The 25,868-nt window shown below is 27.5% G+C and overlaps 2 protein-coding genes across 2 annotated transcripts in view; both read left to right on the forward strand.

The window, feature by feature from the left end:
* The window catches only part of LOC105850855 (glutamate receptor ionotropic, NMDA 2A), a 28,469-nt gene extending 21,045 nt beyond the window's left edge, over positions 1 to 7,424 (forward strand). The window contains exons 3-6 of the mRNA XM_065813793.1: positions 3,304 to 3,518; positions 5,236 to 6,026; positions 6,462 to 6,625; positions 6,696 to 7,424. Of these exons, the coding sequence (XP_065669865.1) occupies positions 3,304 to 3,518; positions 5,236 to 6,026; positions 6,462 to 6,625; positions 6,696 to 7,221 (1,696 nt within the window). The 3' untranslated portion in view covers positions 7,222 to 7,424. The remainder of the gene's footprint in view (positions 1 to 3,303; positions 3,519 to 5,235; positions 6,027 to 6,461; positions 6,626 to 6,695) is intronic.
* Positions 7,425 to 19,503: 12,079 nt separating this feature from the next.
* On the forward strand, positions 19,504 to 22,563 carry LOC136088849 (uncharacterized). Its single transcript, XM_065813794.1, has 3 exons — positions 19,504 to 19,771; positions 20,343 to 20,487; positions 20,848 to 22,563. The coding sequence occupies exon 3, from the start codon at positions 20,967 to 20,969 to the stop codon at positions 22,428 to 22,430; it is 1,464 nt and encodes a 487-aa protein (XP_065669866.1). The 5' UTR covers positions 19,504 to 19,771; positions 20,343 to 20,487; positions 20,848 to 20,966; the 3' UTR covers positions 22,431 to 22,563.
* Positions 22,564 to 25,868: the final 3,305 nt, after the last annotated feature.

Consider the following 25,868-nt stretch of genomic DNA (forward strand, 5'->3'; position numbering starts at 1 on the left):
GAATTAAAAATAATATTTAATGAAATTTTTAAAAGTCAAAGTTCTGATAAAGTCATTTTTTTTTTAAAGTTTAAATAATTTTTTAAAACTTTTTTTGTATTGTTTGATTCATTTTATTATATTCTATTATGTATTTATTATATTATTATGTATTTTTATTATTATGTTATTTCATTATTTTCATTCTGATTTAATTTTTTGATTTTGAATAATTTCTGAAACTATTATTAAAGCTGTTTTATCATTGATTATCATAAAGTTATGATAATCAATGATAAAACAGTTATGATAATCAATGATAAAAACAATGTTTTTTTAGAAGTCTATTTAACAGTTTAATATTTTTAAAAGACTTGATAGTGTTCAAAAAAAAGTTACGAGTGATAGTCATTCGAAAAAAGTTACGGCTTTTTCATGGCACAGAGGTGGCTCTTTCATTGACGCAATGTTACGAAAGAGCTGTTTTCTTTCTTTTTTTAAAACAGGTGTATGATAGATTATTAGCATTGTTATCCAATTTTTTTTAGTTTTAAAATATTACCCAATAATGTAATTATTGAATTAAAAAAAAAAAAAAAAATAGTTATTACAATTGAGTTTTTTTCACGCCATTTTAAAACTGGCTCTTTCATACACACTCTCCCCTAGACACCTTTAAATTTCAAAAAATTGTTACCGTACCTACGTTTTAGTATAAAAATAGAAATTTATACAGATTACTTGGGTAACTATTAGAAGATGTTTCCTTATTAGCCAGACACTTTCTGTAGTTCTAACCCCTTACCACACAAGCATATATGGTTTGTATATATATATATATATATATATATATATATATATATATATATATATACATATATATATATATATATATATATATATATATATATATATATATATATATGTATATATATATATATATATATATATATATATATATATATATATGTGTGTGTGTATATATATATATATATATATATATATATATATATATATATATATATATATATATACAAACCATATATTCCAGAGAAAAGGTCCACGATAAGATATACAAAACTGAGCTTGTTTATTATTGCAAAAAGGTTTTTCTAAAATGCTATTATTACGTTGGTTATCTTTGTTTCGGAGTTTAATTTTGTAAAGGTTTACAAAAACATCGGGGAACATAAATTCTTTACATTTGTACATAAAACGCAAAACATTAAATACATTTAGTTGATAAATATTTAAGGCGTCTATTTCTTTAAAAAGCGGTCCAGAGTTCTCTGTTTATATTATTAAAAAGTACGTTTACATTTTCATGTGACTGAAACAATTTTGTGTCGTCAGCAAAAATTATAGTCTTTAAATTGGATGCTTTGTCAAGATCATTTATATATGTAATGATGTATTACAATTATATATATAATGATATATATATATATATATATATATATATATATATATATATATATATATATATATATATATATATATATATCATTATATATATATATATATATATATATATATACAAGGGATTGCCACCATGATCAGTGTCTGGCAATTGAAAGCATGATTTAGAATACTACTTCAAAGAAAAGTTTAAGAAAACTACGCATTATAATTTAACGTAATTGCCGGTATTTTAAACACTTATGGTATCTGTTATAATGACCTAAAGAACATAGTAGAACATCGTCAACTATGTACTCTACGTCATAACTACGTTATATAACGTAGGTGGCCAAAGGTTCATAGACTATTAGATACCACATTGATCTAACATGCTATTGAAAAAATTTTATTTAAATGTTTTTTAAGTTGACCTATTGTTTTCATTCGATTTTTTTGGCTAGTTTTGCAAGGAAATAAAGCAAAAGAAATAAGTTCGGTTTAATTAGAATAATTATCTTTTAAATGTTTTAAAGATTGTGGCAACCAGATTATAAAAATCATTTTTATGATCAGTTTGCATGTTTTCGATACTATCGAGTCAATAGTATCGAGTCAATAGTATCGAGTCAATAGTATTGAGTCAATAGTATTGAAAAAATACAACGCGGTAGCTAAGTAATCTTAACGTGGAGAGAAGAAATCACATAGTAAAAATTTAATAAAGTTTTATGAAGTGAATAAAAACCCAATACCAAATTTTTTTTACCCGGAAATAAAAACTTATTATTATTTAAAAACTTAGTAGTATAGACACCATTGTGCACCAGAATTTATATTGTAAAAAAATCTTCATAGCTATGTAGATTTTTTACTAAATAAAGCCTTTTATTAATGATGAATAAATAACTTCTCAAATTTTTTTAAATATTATAACGCCGGTTTGTTCCAATGAGTCTTCATATATATATATATATATATATATATATATATATATATATATATATATATATATATATATATATATATATATATATATATATATATATATATATATATATATATATATATATATATATATATATATATATATATATATATATATATATATATACATAGGCGTAGAAAGAATTTTTTGGTGTTCGAGATAGGTAACTTCTAGACATGGAGCAAACTCCAAACATTTATATGCTTATACTTATGTCAAATAATGACGGTTTGCAAAAAATTGCGATGATTGGAGGCTGGGTACAAAAAAGCCCCAAAATTTTCGCCCCCCTGCCCCAAACGTGAGAGCATCAAGTTGATGAAGTATTTTTTGTACTATTCTTAACTAGACTTATATTCATCGATAAATTTTAGATTTCATTTTAAAATATTTTAGCGTTCAAAAATTATGACCATATAAAGTTTAAACCCCCTCAACTTGAGGGGGCTGCAAATTTTATATGGTAATAATTTCTAAACGCTATTAGATAATACTATGAAACTTAAAATTTATCGATGAATATAAGTCTAGTTAAGAATAGTACAAAAAATACTTCATCAACTTGTTGCTCTCACGGTTGGGGCAGGGGGGGGCGAAAATTTTGAGGCTTTTTTGTTCCCAGCTTCCAATCATCGCAATTTTTTGCAAACCGTCATTATTTGACATAAGTATAAACATATAAATGTTTGGAGTTTGCTCCATGTCTAGAAGTTACCTATCTCGAACACCAAAAAATTCTTTCTACGCCTCTGTATATATATATATATATATATATATATATATATATATATATATATATATATATATATATATATATATATATATATATATATATATATATATATATTGAGTTGCTATGATGATGCTATTTTTTAAACAAAAAATATTTTTGTTTTTCAGTTTTATGTTGAATGTTTAGATAATGATGCTATTTTTAGTGATAACTTAGGTTATTGCTTGGAATGCAGACTTGCTGAAACAGTTATTACGCAAATGGAAAAGTTCGAAAGGAAAAGGTATCCATTAAAAATACACCAAATTTCAAAAAGCGCAACAGGAAGTTTAATCTATGCAAACTCTAGTGCAGAAATTAATATAGGGCATTTGTCAATCTCTGATCAAAATGGATTATCAGCTTTCCGTTTTTTACCAGGTATTAAAGTTCAGATATTAGACATATATTTAATATTAAACAGCATTAAATATTAGCATCAACAAAAAATCGCGAGGTTAAAATAATTTTATTCTCCACAAATCAATAAAATTGAGTTAGGTAAATTTTTTTCTTTTTATAGATAAAATATTTATTTTTTACAAATAAATTTAAAAAAACAAATTACCTTAATATACCTGACATTGCATTTTGTTCCATCTCCCTAATCCTGTTCATAAATTAAAATTATAATGTGCTTCCCTTTTTATCTTCTCCGTTTTATCCAACCACAAGTTTTTACGTCAAAATGGTAGCTGCAGAAGTTTTTATTACAGAACAACAACAAAACTTGAAAGGTAAAATATGCACCTAAAACTTTCTCACACATGTGAGAAACGGCAGCTTGGACAATCTGATCAGCCGTATAAAAATAGAAGGAGAGAAAATGTTCCATGCAAGTCTATAACCAAAAAAAATGTCAGTGATGAAAAATGAACACGCATATTTGTTGATTTTTGGTCTATGGACGACATGCTGAACTGCACAACTTTAGAGGAAACTTCATCAAACCATCAATAAAGTAGTCATTTTCCCATCGCCTTATGTTATTTTTTGATATGTTACCCAAAAATCAGAGTAATTTATTAAAAGTTTTGAAACAGGAAATTCTAGTATACAAAAGGTTGACAACATTCATAGTCACATTGGTAGAGCACTCGCTCCTGTTGAAATATTTAGTCCCCTTGGTTTAATCAGAGCAATTCCTGCTCTTCATAAAATAATTTTTTTTTCCGTCTAAAATTAGATTTCAAACATTTTTCAGCTATTGCATGCTATTTTAATTTTAAGGTTGTTCCCTATATCCAGATAAAGCATCTAGCATTAAGATCGTATATACTACAGAAAGTCATTTTCTGATGTTTGTTTAAAAGCATAAATTAAGCCTCCAACAATCTACGATCTTTGTCATGGCAGTTGTACTAATGGCTTCTACCTTGAATCAGCGTGCTCAAATTTTAAATGATTAAGCCAATGTCCTTCAAAGCATGTTCAAATATATGTCTGCTGTAAATATTGCATTTTATATGAGCATTTTAAAGTAGTTCATTTTATTGTCAAAATACTTATGCTATATATTTTATATTTTTAAATGGGCTTCTTACTAAAATGTTATGTTTTAGATAATATATTACTCTGTTGAATTGAATTTTAGGCAGAATAGCGTGTTTATGTAACTTGTTCACTAGTGTAGAATAAGTCTTCTATCTAATAAAATAGATGTGTGCCTTGTTGTACTTTAATTGCCAAAATATACATTTATCTTGCCACATTATATATGAAAAATACTAGTTTGTATTATGTTTTCTTAACAGAAAATGGAGATAGAACAAAATAAATTGTATTTTATAAAAAAGCGAGTATTTCATTGTTCTATCTCCAAATCAGGGTGTAGTAATTCATACACCTGCACTATGAAGTGTTTTAAAATATATATACATTTTAAAACACTTTCTTTGAAAATGTTGTTGCTTTATAGGAAATTAATACAAATCGGTTTTGTTTGCGTTTTTTATGTTATTTGGTCTTTAGGTCCATTTAAAACTTTGAACTTGATTTTCTCAGTTCGGAAAAACATGGAGTTAAAACAAAATAATTCTAACCTCGCGAAATTTCGAAATGATAACATATGATTTATATATTAATTAAATTAATTTAGATGAACTATTTCGAGAAAAGTTGCGAGTTGTTACTTTAATAGAGCCGCCATTTACATTTATGGTTGACACTAAAAAAGATACTAACGATGAAACATGCAATGGAATTATTTGCAGAATATTTGAAAAGGAAAATTCAGAATGGAAACAAGTTTGTTGCCTAGGATACGGCATTTCTTTATTACTATCTATCATGAACTATATAAATGTTGAAGTGGATATGTACATTGTTAAGGACTCAAAGTACGGCGAACTTGTAAAAGACGAGTGGAATGGACTTATAGGTGAATTAGTAAGGGGCAACGCTGACATGGCTTTAGCTATACTGACAGTTACCGAAGAAAGATCGAAATTCGTAGACTTCACAATACCTTTCATGGAACAATACACTGGCATAATAACAAAACCGGAAGCTCTTCAATTATCGTTTTTTAATTGGGAGTTTATGGAGCCCCTTTCTGGAACTATTCAACTTATTGTTTGGTTTTTAGTTATTGGAATGATAGTGATAAATTATTTGTTTGAAAACATTATTTATATAGCAAGTTTGCGAGATCAAAAGTTTGCTCATGAAATATATTATACTTTAAACGAAAGCATGATATATATAGCCGGAGTTACCCTGCAAAAAGATATGGATCCAGTTAATCCAGTGAAAGCAGGTGCAAGATTAACAGCACTAGTATATACGTTTGGAATGGTTATTCTTGTTAGCACTTACACTGCAAAGCTTGCAGAATATAATATTCAAATACAGGAGAAAAATCCGTTTCTAGGATTAAAAGATGAAAGGGTTAAAATAAATTATGTTGTTTATATATCTTATAAGTTATAAAATTACGCTCTTACTATATAAAATATTTTAGTTTCTTTGTAAAATGTAAGAAAATGTGCTTTTTTTAACATTTTTTTTTACTTGAAATGTGATTTGAACACTAAAAGATAATTAACTTCAAAAGTTATTTATTTTGAACATTAAAAAAATAATTAACTTTAAAAGTTACTTATTTTAAACACACAAATATTCTGCAAAGCACTTTGAATAACGTATATGTCTCGCATAAAAAGATGATATGTTTTTTTGAACATTTTATTCTTATTTTTTATTTGATCTGCTTTACTTTACATGATCTGCTTTATTTATTTTTTTTGCTTAAGCTTTCAAAATTCTTTCAATTATCAAAAAATCACTAGATTTTTAAAAATTCTTTTTATGTAAATTTTTCAGATTCGTAACCCAACTCCAAGTTTTAAATTTGCAACAGTAAAAAGCACAAGCTTTGTATCATTCTTCAGGTCTTCTGACATACCTGAATACCAAAGAATCGGTAAGTTCATGGATGCGAACAACGTAAACACGTTAAAAGAAGGAGTAGATCGAGTAAAAAATGGGTAAGTATATAAATTTAAATTTAAGTTCAAACTAAAAAATTTATTTTTATTTATTCAATTTTATTTTAAGTTCATTAGATGCATTCATAAATGATTATATCTTTATGTTTTGGTACGCATCAAATGACCACGATTGCCAACTTCGGTTGTTCAAAGATCAGATTGCTAAATTTATTAACTCATTTGCCTTAAAAAAAAACTCGCCTTATTTGGAAGAAATTAACAATGCAATTCAACGCCTAATAGACGAAGAAAAAATTATAGACATGCAGAATAAATGGATGTCTAAATTTTGCCAACCAGTTTTTTTTGTTCAAACTAAAACTCCACTTGGTATTAAAAATTTTGGCGGACTAATTATGGTTCTTGTTGTAACTATGGTTTTATGCTTTCCACTCTTGGTTTCAGAGACTTTTTATTACAAGTATCACATTCATCAAACACTAGCAACGCTTTTTAAAACAAAATTTGGTCCAACTAATAATGCAACTGTAGAAGAAATGTGCGGCGAGCAATTAAATTCTTCTGTTGCAGTTAATCGTTTGGGCGTCGTTACATTTAAAAATGCAAAGAAAATAGAGTTCTCTAGTTTTTAAATACTTAATTTAAACGGAAAATTTTAATTTTAATTTATTGTTTATCGATTTTATGTAACTCTTATAATTTTTTGCTGTAAATGCCCTTGTAACATTTGTTATAGTTACGTTTATGAAGCTTTTTTATTACAGTTTTTGTAATACCTTTGTTGTTACTTAATGACTTTTTTAATCATTTAATTACAAATACATTTTAATATTCATTATTGCTACTAAACACTGGCGTTAACGCATTGGCGGTTTGCACAAAAGCGGTTTTTTGATTCTGCAATAAAAAACGATTTAAAATCGCTTTAAATCGCACGCATTTATTTCGATAAGAATGGGTTCTCGAAAAACTGTTCGCATGTCATTCGAAAAAAAACATATCACAATTACCTAAATTTATTAACTAAATACTGCATCGTAGTAATTCTATAATGAATCGTAACGATGCCGTAACACCTGTGCACAGTGGGTCAGAGTGTAACAAAAGTACAAAAAAAAGTTTACAGGAATTATGCAAAACAGTAATATTAATTATCCAGTAGATTAAAGCATAGGAAATTAGTACTTTCATAGTACTATAAAGGTTGTAGAACAATATATATCATATTTATTTGAAAAGACTTTAGAGTACTAAAAATTTTATAAAATAATAAATCACCATTGACAATGTTGATAAGCAACAATTTTAAATGTTATAACCGCGAAATATATTTTGTAATTTTTTTAATAAACCTACTAGTTTTCAATTTCTACAATTTACAATTATTTATTAAGGTAAAATAGACTTTAATTTTGTCAATCATGTTGCTATATCAAAAAATAAAAAAATATTGATATCTTTAAATTATTTTGTAAGATCGATTTTATATCAAAAAATGGACACCCACAGGATTTTTTGATGTTTCAGATGGGACACTTTCACACATTGTGATAACTCCAAACTTAAGTATGTTTATACCTGTGTCAATTGAGGAAGCCTTGCAAAAATTTGGAATGGCGGAGGCCTGAGTCGATTAATCTGTTTTTGGTAACTGTCAGTATAGCTAAAGCCCCTTAGTATAGTCAGTATAGCTAAAAACCCCTTTTTTTGACAACTATCAGTATAGCTAGAGCCATGTCAGCGTTGCCCCTTACTAATTCACCTATAAGTCCATTCCACTCGTCTTTTACAAGTTCGCCGTACTTTGAGTCCTTAACAATGTACATATCCACTTCAACATTTATATAGTTCATGATAGATAGTAATAAAGAAATGCCGTATCCTAGGCAACAAACTTGTTTCCATTCTGAATTTTCCTTTTCAAATATTCTGCAAATAATTCCATTGCATGTTTCATCGTTAGTATCTTTTTTAGTGTCAACCATAAATGTAAATGGCGGCTCTATTAAAGTAACAACTCGCAACTTTTCTCGAAATAGTTCATCTAAATTAATTTAATTAATATATAAATCATATGTTATCATTTCGAAATTTCGCGAGGTTAGAATTATTTTGTTTTAACTCCATGTTTTTCCGAACTGAGAAAATCAAGTTCAAAGTTTTAAATGGACCTAAAGACCAAATAACATAAAAAACGCAAACAAAACCGATTTGTATTAATTTCCTATAAAGCAACAACATTTTCAAAGAAAGTGTTTTAAAATGTATATATATTTTAAAACACTTCATAGTGCAGGTGTATGAATTACTACACCCTGATTTGGAGATAGAACAATGAAATACTCGCTTTTTTATAAAATACAATTTATTTTGTTCTATCTCCATTTTCTGTTAAGAAAACATAATACAAACTAGTATTTTTCATATATAATGTGGCAAGATAAATGTATATTTTGGCAATTAAAGTACAACAAGGCACACATCTATTTTATTAGATAGAAGACTTATTCTACACTAGTGAACAAGTTACATAAACACGCTATTCTGCCTAAAATTCAATTCAACAGAGTAATATATTATCTAAAACATAACATTTTAGTAAGAAGCCCATTTAAAAATATAAAATATATAGCATAAGTATTTTGACAATAAAATGAACTACTTTAAAATGCTCATATAAAATGCAATATTTACAGCAGACATATATTTGAACATGCTTTGAAGGACATTGGCTTAATCATTTAAAATTTGAGCACGCTGATTCAAGGTAGAAGCCATTAGTACAACTGCCATGACAAAGATCGTAGATTGTTGGAGGCTTAATTTATGCTTTTAAACAAACATCAGAAAATGACTTTCTGTAGTATATACGATCTTAATGCTAGATGCTTTATCTGGATATAGGGAACAACCTTAAAATTAAAATAGCATGCAATAGCTGAAAAATGTTTGAAATCTAATTTTAGACGGAAAAAAAAATTATTTTATGAAGAGCAGGAATTGCTCTGATTAAACCAAGGGGACTAAATATTTCAACAGGAGCGAGTGCTCTACCAATGTGACTATGAATGTTGTCAACCTTTTGTATACTAGAATTTCCTGTTTCAAAACTTTTAATAAATTACTCTGATTTTTGGGTAACATATCAAAAAATAACATAAGGCGATGGGAAAATGACTACTTTATTGATGGTTTGATGAAGTTTCCTCTAAAGTTGTGCAGTTCAGCATGTCGTCCATAGACCAAAAATCAACAAATATGCGTGTTCATTTTTCATCACTGACATTTTTTTTGGTTATAGACTTGCATGGAACATTTTCTCTCCTTCTATTTTTATACGGCTGATCAGATGCATTTCTTTTGAAAACTTTGTAAAATTAGGAAAGCTGCTGACCAACGAAATCTATTGAAACTTGTTTGTAGTTGAACTTTATTTTATGGTTTTCAATGCTATTTAAAGATCGGTTTGCGCTTTTTGCGAACTTTGAAAGCGTTGCAAGTAAACGACACAAATATCTTTTTTTCTTAATAGCGATTCGTATAGCGATGTTTAATTTATGAGCTGCGCAAGAAAACATTGGTAGTTTTGATGTTTCTATTTCAATTTCGAGATCTTTAATAACCTCCGCACCATAAAGATTGTATTCATTTTTTTTGTTAAAGCTATAAGTGATATTTACTTCCTCGGCTGTTTTGGCTTGCTAAATAACAATAGTAACGTCACAAGTAATATCTTTTAAATAGTTTGTAAGTAATCAATAAATTCATTGTGATTGCAGTAATTAAAGCGATAAAATTAAGAAAAAAAAATTTGTTTTGGAGGTATAGGTATTAATAATCTTTTCAACTCCGATTTTAATATTTTCTGCATTTTTAAAATATAAATACTAAACATATTTGTTTCAGCTGCTTTTATGACGCTGCCCCGTCGCGTTTTATGTATTTTAGTGGTAGCTTTGTTTTATTTTATGCTTTGGTTAAAAAAGGATTTATAAAAAAATAATAAATTACATAAGAAAAGTTTAAACTCTACTTTTTAAAAATATATAACAGTAATAGTCAAAAATTAGCGGAAAACACAAAAATTAAAGTTAAAAAATGTAAATTTTTGTTTTTTAGAAATGCAAATCGTTCGGATCTCTCCTTAACTACGCTGAGAATGTTGCACCGACGGCAATAAAACCTAACATTTTAGGAGATGTCCATATATTACTAAATAAAGTGACAACCAGTGCATCGTATAATTTTTCTTTAATTATGCTTGATGATTTTGCAATTGTTTCTAATATCAAGCTTTCTTTAAAACTTTTTGCACAAGGAAGTGGAGCCTTGACTATTTTCCTCAGAAAAGGATTATTAAATGCATTAATCCAACAGTTCGATGTAATAAAGAACTTGATAGCGTTCAAAATATCGATATCTAGCCTGTTTCGCTTTTTATTTGATTTATTTAGTGTGTCATATGATTCAAACCACTTACCCATGTCGTGATGTTTTCTTTTTAAATGCTTCCTAATGTTCGATGTTCAACTAATACGAGCTGTGAGCTTTTGATTACGAGTATGCAGAAAAACTCGACATCATCTTGTCATTTATTTATTCGAGTATCAGATATAGTGAAATAAAGATATGAAGTATACTCCTAAAATATATAAAAATACACGCATACAAATCCAAGAAAAAGTAAATTAAATACCCGTTCAATTAAATTCAGAATAAACCTTTTTTCGGAAAAATGTTTCTTTGACCAAATTCTTGCATTTTGTTTATCGAATTGCACGAGTCTTCAGATAATTTTACCAAAAAACTTTAACACTGAAACCTTAATCTTGGGTCTTGCTGAATAGGCGAAATAGAAATATTGGAAATTGAGGTATTATTTGAAAACCTTGCTGATAATGATAAACACTGCACTTGTTGTCTGCTTAGAAGGTTTTTTTGTTTTTGTAAGATTCACAGATCTTGTTTTCTTTGAAATTGTTTCTCCAGATTAGATGAAGACGAACTTTGAGATAAATAAGGTTGTAATTGCAACTGTTGTTATTGCGATATTTTTTCTTTATGTTGCTTTTTTGAACTTTTTTTCCTCATGATAGATCTTACTCTTGCGAGATTGATATTATATTAAATATTTATGAAAAGATTAAGTAAAACTTGGTTTTCTTTCCTTAACTTATTTTTATACTATATATGTGTATGCCGCATATCCTTACATCATAAGTAAATGCCTATAGGAACTGCCTTATGTTGTAAGGAAATACCATTAGACATATCCTTTTAAACAAATTATTACGTGACTTAACCTGTTTTTAAGTCATTTTATAATGAATCAAAAAAGAATTATTGCTTAAATTTGTTAAAAATGATATTTAATTTCTCATTATAATAACTCCTTTTAAAATGATATATATATATATATAATATAATAATTTCAAATTGAGTGAACGTAGTCAGATTTTCATAATAATCGAATTGAGCTTACTAATTAAAGGTATTAAGTTATACTTTTTTCTAAAAATAGTTTTGCTTAAAATAATAGTGCCGTATACAACTGAGTATTATTGTGTTCAACTTGTGAGCAGAAAATAAGTTTTTTTCTTTGTTTTAAGCAATTTTTAAAGTATGCGTGTGCGCTGACCAATCGCATAGTGTTTTTGTAGTTGGTTGCTCATTTTAAACAATCCTTTTTTATATGGAAAAAAAAGAAGTTAAAAAGTTCGACGCTCACTCATACTTTATGCATAAAGTACCCGCGTGCGTTCACCGCTCCTAAAATTAATTTTTAAACCGTTAAAATACGAGTTTGTTCTCAAATTACGTGGGGTAATAAATTTGTGGCATTTGAAGGAAGTAGTAGGAAATTTGTGACGTCACAGCTAGTTTGATCAAGTTCTTAAACTATTTATAGCTCTAAATAATGACTTAATTTTACTTATGTATTGGTAATGTAATGACATTGGATTACTTATGTATTGTTAATGTAATGGCATTGAATTACTTATGTATTGTTAATGTAATGGCATTAGATTGTATTGCAAGTTTTTGAAAAAAAAATCAACAAGTAAATAATAAACGGATAAGTAAAAAAAAAGAAAACAAAGAAAATTTTTAAAAGCGGAAAAAAAGGAAAATAAAAGAGAAACAAACAATTTTAATTAGAAAGCAGGGTATTGTGGGCATGATGCCTATCTTCCTTAAAAACTTTATTGCGCACAATAAATAATTTTCCTATTTAAATGTTTTTTTTTAGTATCAACGTTTACTTAGAAGAGAAAACATTGGAAACTACTTTATTACTTGTAGTATATTAAAAAAATAAAAAAACATGCAATGGTCTCAATAACCATACAATGGTCTCAATTATACAAAGGAATTAATTGCCCATGCCTGGGAAAAGGTCTACAAAAATAATAAAATCTCAAAAAATAATTTTTTTACAAATAGAATAACATAGTATTTAGTAAAAAGGGGAAAATGCCCTTTTTTGTGTCAGGTAAAACACCTTGTAAATATTTAGTTTTAATACTTATGTATTGTTTTAAAAGAATTCAACTAGCCTAAAAATTTTTGAAACTAAATAATGACAGGACTTTTTGCCACACAAAAAAAAAGGGCATTTGCCTTCACACCAAACTAGCTAATTGCAAAGTTTTATTAATTAAGTTTTAGAGCTCTTATACTTTAGAATATTATGGACTAAATTATCTACAAAAATAACACTTCTTTATCATTATAACACAAATAATAATAATACATCTGATTTTTTTACTGGTGCAAGATGTTCCTAAAGTCAAGTCCTTTGTGCATTTGTGAGATCTAGGTAGATTAATTTTGTTTAATTCCTTATAAACTGTTGTTTTTAACATTTATATATAAAGTTATAACTTTTTTAGTAATTTGCTAACTAAGTTCATTAAAAAGTTATAACTTGATTAAAACCAATTATTTCGATTTGAAATTATAAATCTTTGACTTAATTTTACATTAAGATTAAGTCAAAGATTACTAATAAAATTAAGAAACTCATAAACAAATATTTTGGATCAATGTTTTCTCTGGTTTATGCATTATCAAAAATCTTCTTAGAATACCGTCTACCGCTTGTTCATCTTGCACCTGTTTGTGCAACATCATCTTTTACATTCGTATCCTGATCGTTTGATTTCATAACCTGATTTGTAACCGCAAAAAACTAGGGTAAAATAGACAGCATTTTAAATGTAAATTTATAAATCAAAATTGGAATTACACAGAAAAACTTTACATATAGAGGATTTTATGAATGCAAGTTTCTGAAATTTTTTGTACCATCCATGTTTATTTCTGACATTAAAAAATTAGTAACGTCGTGACATAACATATGCAGTGGTTTTTACCAGCTCTGTTCCACCAATTTTCTTTGGCAAATGAGCTTTTTAACTTCCATGAATTAAAATGGCGCATCCGACACTCGTTTATTATTTATTTATCAGTCGTTTTGCTTTCAGTTGTAGTAATGAAGTGAATCTTGAAAACTTCTAATTTAATTATTTAGCTAATAAAAAATTACTTTTTATAAGGTTTTATTTCGTTTTAATTATGCCTATTTAAACCGCGTGACTTAAGCTGTAATGCTATATTACTATATTATAATATAATAAACGTTTATTAAACGTCGATCAAACGTTTAGAATAACGACTTATATTAATTGATATTGTAAACGTTTGATCGACGTTTAATAAACGTATATTTTAAAAGATTTAAAGTGTATATTTTAAATCTATAAATGTTTACGTTAAATTAAGGTCGATTAAAGGTTTACAATATTGACTAATGTAAGTTGATATTCGTTAGATCGATGTTTAGTAAACGTATATATAAAAAAGTTTGAAATATACATTTCAAATCAAGTGTCGATTTTTGGTCAATAATAGGTCGCAAAACGTTTTATCCATTTTTCGACCGATTTCGATTAAATATTGACCAATTCTGAATTAATCTGTGTTTACTGGGATATATATGCAATATATGTACGATCTTTCTTATTGTAAATTTTATTATACAGCAAAGGAAAAGGAACATATATATATATATATATATATTTATATTTTATATATATATATATATATATATTTATATTTTATATATATATATATATATATATATATATATATATATATATATGTATATATATATATATATATATATATATATATATATATATATATATATATATATATATATATATATATATATATATATATATATATATATTATGGCCCACTGTGCTTATTTGCTACTTTGTTTTTTGCCTTTTTCTTATTATATAGTTAATATCTATATCTTATTATATAGTTAATATCTAATAATATATATATTTATATATGTATGTGTATATATATATATATATATATATATATATATATATATATATATATATATATATATTTATATATGTATGTGTATATATATATATATATATATATATATATATATATATCAGTTAATATACGTAAAGTAAAAATTTATATACGTAAGATAAAAATTTATATACCTGAAGTAAAGATTTACGTGATATACGTGAAATAAAGATTTGTATACGTTGAAGAATGAATAAAATGAAATAATAAAGTTGACAAAGCCTATGGATAACAAAAGGATTCATTTAATCGTTTAAGAAAAAATTTTTTTAATACTTTTGAAAAAATATATTGTATATATGTATGAATATATATATATATATATATATATATATATATATATATATATATATATATATATATATATATATATATATATATATATATATATATATATATATATTTTATATATATATATATATATATATATATATATATATATATATATATATATTTATATATGTATGTGTATATATATATATATATATATATTTATATATGTATGTGTATATATATATATATATATATATATATATATATATATATATATATATATATATAGCAATGTTTCTTTATTCAAATAAAAACATGAGTTGGTGGTTCATACGCTTTAACTAACTGGTGCTGCCATGCAATGAACAGGATACCCTTCAATTACTGTTTGCTCCTAAACAGAAGATAAAAGGTCAGTCGCTTTTTGGAAGTAATCTATCAATTTTTTGTTGATTGCCTTTCAGTAAGAACTAAAATGATTGTCAAACTAATTATGTAAAAATACCTTTACAGTTTTTTTTCAAACAAAATTAATTTAGAAGAGCTCTCTAACATCGGAAGCATGTATAAAAGCATTCAATTTATTGTGTTCTTTCTCTGTGAGATTTTTTGACGTAATAGTTTCACTGTAAAAGGTGTTTCCACATCGAAGTAAAGACAAAAGTAAAAACCACTTTTGGTTAAGTTAAAGCTTATAAACATAAACTTCTGTCTGAAGTTCATGTAAGGTGGAAACGTAAAGAAGACATTCAATATTTGACGGTCATCTACTACGGATAAATTTCGCACAATTTTTGTAAATACTGGTTAAAGTTCTGGCTAATGAAGTTTAAACCGCGGCTAACCATGGTGGTTACAGTTAAACTATTTCAAAGCACTTTATGTTTAAGAGTTGTTTTGACATACTGTTTTGATGCCCTCTTTAAGTTTTTTTCTTTGTTTATCTTTGTCAAACCGATTCACATATCAATTAGTAGCGTAACAAACGGCCCGCAGCAGCAGGGGAAGCATTGCAGCAGCATAGAGTTATTAGGGACCCAAAATCGACCAATTTTTTTTTTTTAGTTTTAAAAAGTTATTCACTGTAAGTAATAGTATGGATGTAATATATAATATATATGTATAAACATATCAACATTAACAGTTTGTACTATTATTATGTAGCTGTACTATTATTATGTAGCTGATAAAAGCAAACTCTTTTTCATATTATTTTTTTAGATTTAATAATAACCTTGATTAATACTACAAACAGTGAGCAACTTTTTTTTATTTATATTTAAAAAATCAAAACAAGCTTCGCTAATTCATAAATAATAAAATAGTATACAATTTTAGTAAACTGCAAATATGATGTTGTAACGTTAAGCTAAGTACGATAATTTAGTCAAGATAACGGAAAACTGTATGTCTGCGCCAGACCTCTTAACTATTGAATTTTTACACCAATTTGCAGCTATGAAGCCAAGAAAAAAACAATTTCATTACATTTTCAACATAAAAGACTTACACTGCAACATTCTAGTTTCTATGTTATAAATTTGAAATTGTGTTTATAAATAAGGTTTTTATTTTCATGTATAACTTTTTTGTCAAGAAAGGCATTTCGTGTCGCTACGCTACTGAAATCAGTCTGAAAAAAAAGTTGAAAATTTTTTTGGTTCTGTTATAAAACCTCTAACTTTTAACTCTTCCTGGATTTTTGCAATTTTTCAAAAGAATTTGAAAGTAAGTATAAAAGTTTAAAAAACTCTTTTGAAAAAATAAGGAAACAATCAAAAAAAAAATTATTTAAAATACAAAGTAACATTAGAAATAACGATAAAAAAACATACTACAAAGGAATAGGATAAAAAAAAAGATGTAGAAGAAATAGGGTAGAGCGGGGCATGTAGGGACGCTTAAGAAACAAATGCTTGCAGTTAAACTAAGTATAGTTTTTCACTCTTTTTTATAAACTTCCTAAAAAGTCATTGATATTAGATAATCATAAGATAATGAAAAAACAAAAAAAAATTTCTAAAAATAGGCTATGACAACCAAAGTGACGGAACACTAGACTAGCAAAATTTCTATATTTTGCAAATGGATGGGGCAAAGCGGGACAGTTAAAAAGCAGCAGTTATTCGTTAATTGTAAATCTTCAAAAGTGATAAAAAAATGAAGGCATTTTATCATTTAAACATGTTCAGACATCAAAATCTTGAAAAAGTAACATATTTTTACAAACTACACGCCCATACACCCATACACCACCAAAAAAAAATAAATAATAATAATAACAACCAAAATAAATAAAAATTTTGTGTTTTAATATAAAATACTCTTAAACAAATAAACTTAAGAAATTATTTTAAAATTTAGGTAGGGAAAAACTAGTATATATCATTAAATTGGTAACTACTACTTAATTTAAATTAAACAAAAAATATTATGGATCGCATAAATCACACAAAAAATATCATGAGACTATTTGGTAAAATTTTTGATGAGCTGGCTTGTTAGCTTTATGCTAATGTGGAGCAAATTTAAATATGCCATAGGTATTAGCAGCTTTTCGAGTTCTAAGTTTCTTTCTGTTCACACCTAAAACTATTGATTGATTTTTCGTATATAATTTCTTACCATCGTTGTTTACATTAAACACTATAATTAATAAAAGTTAAGTTATAAAAATAACAATTTCTTTGAATTTATTACTAATATTGCTTTTCTAAATAATGAAAATTATATTTTAAATTAAAAATAAAATCATCAAGCTATAAATAAAATGGTAGTAATATAGTCAATTATATATATAAATAACTGGTTGTCCCAAAATGCCCCACAAAAATCACTTTACTGAAATTAAAACTATTCAAAAAACCAGATTCTAAAAGAGGATAAAAAACACTGTCTGAAAAGTATAAACTTTTTATAAATAAAGCAAATTAGCAATAGTTCAAGATAAATTTTTTGTCGTTGTATCGCTTAAGAAAATACGCAAATTTTGTTTTTCGCAAACTTACTGATGCATTTTGGTACTTTTAATGCATTTCGGTACTTCTAAAATTAATGCATTTCGGTACTTCTAATGCATTTCGGTACTTCTAAAATTAATGCATTTCGGTACTTCTAAAATTTAATGCATTTCGGTACTTCTAAAATTTAATGCATTTCTGTACTTCTAAATTTAATGCATTTCGGTACTTCTAATGCATTTCGGTACTTCTAAAATTAATGCATTTCGGTACTTCTAAAATTAATGCATTTCGGTACTTCTAAAATTAATGCATTTCGGTACTTCTAAAATTAATGCATTTCGGTACTTCTAAAATTAATGCATTTCGGTACTTCTAAAATTTAATGCATTTCGGTACTTCTAAAATTAATGCATTTCGGTACTTCTAAAATTAATGCATTTCGGTACTTCTAAAATTAATGCATTTCGGTACTTCTAAAATTTAATGCATTTCGGTACTTCTAAAATTAATGCATTTCGGTACTTCTAAAATTAATGCATTTCGGTACTTCTAAAATGAATTTTTTTTTTTACAACAATGAAGCACAATAATTAAAAATGCTTTCTCAAAAAAAGTTTTGGAAAAAAATTATTTTTAGCTGAGATATAAGGCTTCAGGCATGTTGTCCGTTATGCCCCACTGTTCCGATATGCCCCATTCGCATATATTGAGACCCTATTGAGGCTCAGAATAGGCAGAAATATAAGTAATCTGATTCGCTGATTTTGAAGAAAAAAAAAGTGCTTTAGTTTTCATGTTTTGTTTCAACTTTAGTTTTGAGGAGACTGATATTTTTTATGCTACATAACTCTAATAAATGTTCGTCCTGAAACCATTAAACACTTTTTGAAGGTTTAGAAAAAGTTTGGAAAGCTACATTAACTTATATATAAAAGATGACAATGGATATTAATACTCTATTTGAAATTTTTAACAAAAAAGTAAAATTCACATGTTTGTCTACTGAAAAGTAATTTTTTGTACAGTTATATTTAAACACCAACCACTGTTCTCCAAATTGACCACCAGGTTGAAACTCTCCCCACTCCCAATTTTTTTGCATTATATCAATCATATGCAATAGTAAACACAATTTATGTTGCCAAAAAAATCTGAACTAAGTGCTAAGTATGTAAATTTTAAAAATTAAAACATATCATTTTTTGCTTTTTTTTCCCTGTATTTTAAATATAGTCAGCCATTATGGCATTCAAAATAAATTATTTACGGCTTCTTTCCAGATATAATTATTATTTTCCAACATGGCGACAGAATTTAAAATGTGTACTTGTGCAGTTTGCTTGACAAATAAAGGTATCGGATCAAAATGTCTAACGCTTATAACACCCTCGGTATGCAAAAATATTCAAGAATACATTTGGCCAAACTTTGATATTGATCTTGATATTTGTCCTTCAGTAGTTTGTTCCAACTGCAGAAGAAATTTGTTTAGTCTAAACAAAGGAGAAACTGCATATCTTTCCAACTGGTTAGAGAGTATACAAAGGTACTTTTGTATGAGTTAATTATTACTTATATATATGTATATGTATATATACATATATATAACTATATGTATATATACATATATATACATATATATACATATATATACATATATATACATATATATATATATATATATATATATATATATATATATATATATATATATATATATATATATATATATATATATATATATATATATATAAATTAAATTAGTAAAAAACACTTATCTAACTTTTTCTTCTACTTGAAGTTTCATCATTGCTGGATCATCAGGAAGAGTTCCTTCCTGATACTCTTCCTGTACTTTTCCTGATGATCCAGCAATGGTGAAACTTCAAGTAGAAGAAAAAGTTAGATAAGTGTTTTTTACTAATTTATTATTTCTCTGTTCTTTAAGAACATTGAGCACTCTATTTGTAAAATACACTAACATAATTTACATATATATATATATATATATATATATATATATATATATATATATATATATATATAGATATATATATATATATATATATATATATATATATATATATATATATATATATATATATACATATATATAGGTTGATAGAAGCAGTATTAGACGAACCTCCTCACTGCTAGTTATCCAAAAAAATGTTGATACAGAGCCAAATACAACTGAGATACATGTTGATACAGAGCCAAATACAACTGAGAAAATCTGTAGTCTTTGCTATTTAAATCTTGGTATGAATAATAAATATTACGGTTTTATAATTTAAATAAATTTTATTGAAATGTATTTTTCCTTTATTTTTTATCAATCAAATCTGTTATATAAAAAAGTTTATAATGTAGAAATAATCCACAACTATTTAGATTCTTTTTACAAGTGCAAATATTTTGCACTTTGTAGATATTGTTAACTTGTTTGTTCAAATAAATTTTTAAAAATTTATATTGTTTTTAATAACTTTAAAATTCTATATTGTTTGATAAATTTTAAAATCAAACTGTAAAGTTTGATTTAATAGTTTTATTGTTTTATTTCTTATTCAATTTTTAGTTATTTTAAAATACTTGTTAAATTATCACTGTTAATTTTAGGCAGAGGAGTTCCTCATACTTGTTGCAAAAGTAACGCTGTAAGCAATATCATAGATATCAGTGAGTCGCTTAAAGAGAAAAATGCAGAACAAATAGTTTCTGGATTGTTAAAACGCAAAATGGAACGTGAAAACATTGTAAGCGGAGAGCAGTTCATGTTGTCTACAGGTGGAAATCTTCTCTCGGTTACAGTTGGAGTTAATAAAATTAAGTCAAAAAGAAAGAAAGTAAACCAGATCTCATTCCAAACTATTATGGAGCTATCGAATGAATTAGAACTTTCTAAAAACAAAACAAAAAAATTATGTTCTACTTTACGGAGGAACGTAACTGGTGTTGTAGAATCAAGTATTAATATTAAAATGACTGAATTAGAGGAAACTCTTGATTCTTTATATGAATGCAAAACAGAGGAACTGGTTGACGGAGATCAGACAGTTTTTAGAGATATAGTTTATGTAAAAAATACAACAGAATTTATAAAATTTATAACAGAAAAAAGAGGTATCGATAACCTTAATGCAATGGTAAGAATTTCTATATATGGTGGTCAAAACTTTTTAAAAGTTATCATTTATGTTTTTGATCCAAAAAATCACTATTCTTCATCTGAAATATATGAAGATTCTGGCGTAAAACGTTGTTATATTCTTGCCATTGTGGAGTTGGTTTCAGAGGACAATGGCAATCTCCAAAAATTATTGGCTCCTCTAAAACTTGAAGAAGTAAATTTTAGTCTTGCATTTGATTTAAAGTGTGCAAACAGTATTTTTGGACTATCAGGTCACTCTGGTAAATATGCCTGTTTGTATTGTGAAGGAGAATGCTCGCTAGAAACAGGAAAACTTAGAACTTTAGGCTCCATAGACCTGTGTTATGATCAATATGTATGTGATGGGAAAAAAAGATTGAAAATACAGGAATACAAAAATGTTATCAATCCTCGTTTAATTTACTTACAAGAAGAACAAGAAACTCTTCTTGAACACATTGTTCCTCCACCTGAGCTCCACATTTTGATGGGAGTTGTAGATAAATTTTGTACTTTACTTTTGTGTGTTTGGCCACCTTTTGAAAATTGGTTGAAAACACATTACATACTAATGAGAGGGTATCATGGTGTAGGTTTAGATGGAAACAATGCAAATAGATTAATGTCCTTGCTAGATGTTTTAGAGAGAGATGTCACCTTTGCTGCAGCAATTAATGATTTTCCGATATTTAATTGTTTGCGTAAATTTTTATTAATAAAATCAGCAGTGTTCGGTTTGGAACTGGGTATAGATATTTCTGTTAAAATTGAAGACTTCAAAAGTTCATTTTTTAATCTTCAACTGTATACCAAAGATATTTTTGACTACAATTTAACAGTTTCATGGAAAATTCATATTTTAGTGTGTCACATTCTCCCTTTTGTAGAACACAATAATACTAGCTTAGGTAACTATGCAGAACAATGTGGTGAAGCTGTTCATCACAAATTTAAAAAAACTTGGGTGAATTATAAAAGAACTATTGGACACAAAAATTATGCAGAAAAGCTAAAATCTGCTGTAGTGAATTTCAATTTAAACAAACAATAGTGAAAATATCATTTGTGTTATAAATATATTTATTGAGTGTTTTTTTTAAATATAATAGATAAATATTATTGTGTTATTTTGACAACCATAATGGCTGACTTTATTTTAACTTTAAAAGAAAAAAAGAAAGAAATGATGCGTTTTAATTTTTAAATTTTACATACTTAGCACTTAGTTCAGATTTTTTTGGCAACATAATTTGTGTTTACTATTGCATATGATTGATATAATGCAAAAAAATTGGGAGTGGGGAGAGTTTCAACCTGGTGGTCAATTTGGAGAACAGTGCAACATACAAGCAAGAAAAAGTATTGAAGTCAAACAAGTTGACCAAATAAAAGTGAATTGTGGCATCAAAAAAATAATAATGGTTGCTACATTTGTTTTTATTGTAATAATTAAAAAAAAGATTAAAAAAAAACAAAATTATTTGGTAAAAATTAAATGTTTTAATGAAAAAAGAGTATAAAGAAAAGACAAAATTTTTAGAAAAAAGAAGTCAGTCGTCATGCGATGTGTTTTTGTTATTATAAAATGTATTTGTATAAACTCTTGAAATATTCAACGTGAATTTGCGCATGCGTGCAATATTTCTTTTTTACCTCTTCACCCTCGGTTCTCCATTAAGATGTGGTACAACGTTAAAAATTCTCCATTAAGATGTGGTACAACGTTTAGAAATTCTCCATTAAGATGTGGTACAACGTTTAGAAATTCAAAAAAAGCGCGCTTTTTTTATTGGTTACACCAAAAATTACATAACGAAACTATTTATAAAATTCGTAAATACAGAATACATTTTATTAAAAAAAGATTTAAATTTTTTTTAGAGATTTTTTTTTTCTTCAGGAAAATTTAATGTAAAATAAATTTATAGCATAATAAACATAAAATTTATCAAAATTTGTTGCTTTATTTAATATTATTTACCATCAGTTGCTATTTGAGGGTAAACATTTTTTACCAATTATAGAGTTCAATAACCAATTTTTTTTTTAGATTAACAAATAAATATCAATAAACATGTGTTTTATATGCATTGACTTTTGAAATTGAAATAAATTACAACATGTAGTCATGGGCGCCCACATGATTTTGACATTTCAGATATGGCACTTTCACATATTGTCACAGTTTGTAGATTTTTGATCTAACCCCAACGAAAACACCCGGAAAAATCCTTTTGAGGGATGATAGTACATACCAATAGGAGTTCATAGCAATAAATCTTAAAATCAGGGATTACCGTCCGTGGGACTTTTTTGCATTTAAAGTTCTAAATTAGAGTGAAAGTTAGTTTTCTTTATTTTCCGAATTCAATAATTAGTTTTACAAAAAACTTTATAAAACAAAAAATGTTCTACATAAAATTCTAAACAACTCTTATCTTATTCATATTTTCCAAAATTTGATTAGTTTTCCTTGAAAAAACATTTTTCTATAAGTTCGAATATTCTTCTTCAACTTCATTGGGTTTGGCTCGTTCTCACTTGATTCTTTGACATTTTTGTTCTTTCTTGTTACCTTTCCTTTAGTTCTAGAGGAAACTGAAAAAAAAGCTTTGGATTATTCTCTGAAATCATTTTTGATCTGTGTTTTCCCCCAAATTTACGTTTTTTTTTAAAATGCAACTTAGCAATCTGTAGCTATAACTTACCATTGACCTGCTGAGACTAGATTTTTTTGCTATTGTATTCAATGACACAAGAGAGGAGATGCTTGGAATAATCAGTATTCTCTGGATTTCTTTTGTATCTGTTCCAGAAGGGCTTAAAATTTGAGTGAAGAGCCTCAGTTGCTTGTTCGCTGAAAAGTTCTAGTCCCATATTTTTTCTCTTGATGAACTGAGGAACATGATGAAAGACAGCATGTACTTTGGGAGTAATAGAGACTGGAAGATTAATGTAGCTCTGTTTAAAGCTTTCAATTTTTGCTTCAAAATCAGGATCCAAAGTGGTTCCAAAACAAGATGTAACAACATCTTTGAACAGAGACAAAGTTTGAATAAATCCATCGGCCTGTTTGAAGTGTTTTTGCTCTGCAATTTGCTTCAGGCAATCTAATCCTCTCAGCAGCTTAAGGCAATCATTTCCATTAAAATGGCCCCCATGGAATGGTTGAATAGAAAGGTGCAGTGTGGTTGGCCATTGCTTTGCATCTGGCCAAAGATCGCAGAGGTTTTTGAAGAGATGGTTGACCCACCAAGAAGTAGATTAAACTCCATAGGTGGGATGGCTTCCAGCACAAGCATGTCATCATGAAAATCAAGCAAGGGCAGATAAACAACATTTTTAAAATCTCTCGACTTGCGAATGTCACCGCCTGATTTCATGAACTCTGCGAATTGCTTCCGAATTTGACCGAAGGTTCTTGGATGGCCACATCTGATGAGGTTTGTGTTCTCTGCCTCACACCAGCAGCAAGTGTGTTTGCTACTATGTGATTGAATTCCACAGAGGCTGTTAGCAAGCTTCAAATCACAGGAAATAACCAAAGAGTCTAGCAAAGACTTCTCATGGATTTTGATGAGACCAAAAATCTGCTTGACATTCTGGTAAGTTTCAGGTGTGTCTTGAGAGAGAGCAACAAGCATTTGCTGCTTGACACTTGTTGCTTTGGCTGAAAGTGGAGAAGTTAGTTTCTCATTCTTTTCCAGTTTAATGTGAGTGAAACTGACCTTCAAAAATGATCCACCTCCATCTATTCCCAGCTTCAAGATGAATGAATCTCCCAAGTTTCTTGAAACTTGTACGTTGACACTGAGGTCAATGAGACTATGGCAGTGCACAACCTCCCTGGTCTGGTTGTCTTCTGACAAGTTCATGCTGCTAATTGTAAAGTGGTCTGCTACTTTTGTCTTGCCTGAGCAAATTTCAGTTGAAAGTTGGGTTCTACCAACCGTAAGGGACTTATTTGATTCAAAGTGGAGCCAAGCTTTCGCATATCATTATTGGAGAGTCCAGTGTTTTGCTGAATGTGAACCATATCCTGAGTAGAAAGCGGGGTTTTAAACAGCTGTTGTGCTACTGATGCCCCTCTTCGCAGTGGAATGGCTTTGCCTCCAGCTTGTTGAGTTAGACGAATTGTTCTATTAGGAGATGATTCTTTTGAAGCAATAACTGCTGAAGCTACTAGCTCTGCGCCCTTTCCATCAGCTTCAGCAATTTTTTTCAAATTTTCATGGCGAGTCCCCGGTGTGCAGTTGTGAGGGAGTCCACGACCAATTAATGAAAGACATTTGGTGCATCTCTTTTCAACGCTCTGGTTTTCAGGCTTGATTGATTTTTCAGAGGAGTCCTCAAGTTTGTTCAGAGGATGTTGCTCCTTTCCTCTCAGCTTACCTATTTGGCAGATCAAACAATCACAAAGAAGTGATGAGCGAGTTGAAGGCTTTTTGAGATGTTCTGAAAGTTGAAAAGTGTTGGAACTTTTTTCATG

Source organism: Hydra vulgaris, chromosome 12, assembly GCF_038396675.1.
Source record: "Hydra vulgaris chromosome 12, alternate assembly HydraT2T_AEP".
Lineage (NCBI taxonomy): Eukaryota > Metazoa > Cnidaria > Hydrozoa > Anthoathecata > Hydridae > Hydra > Hydra vulgaris.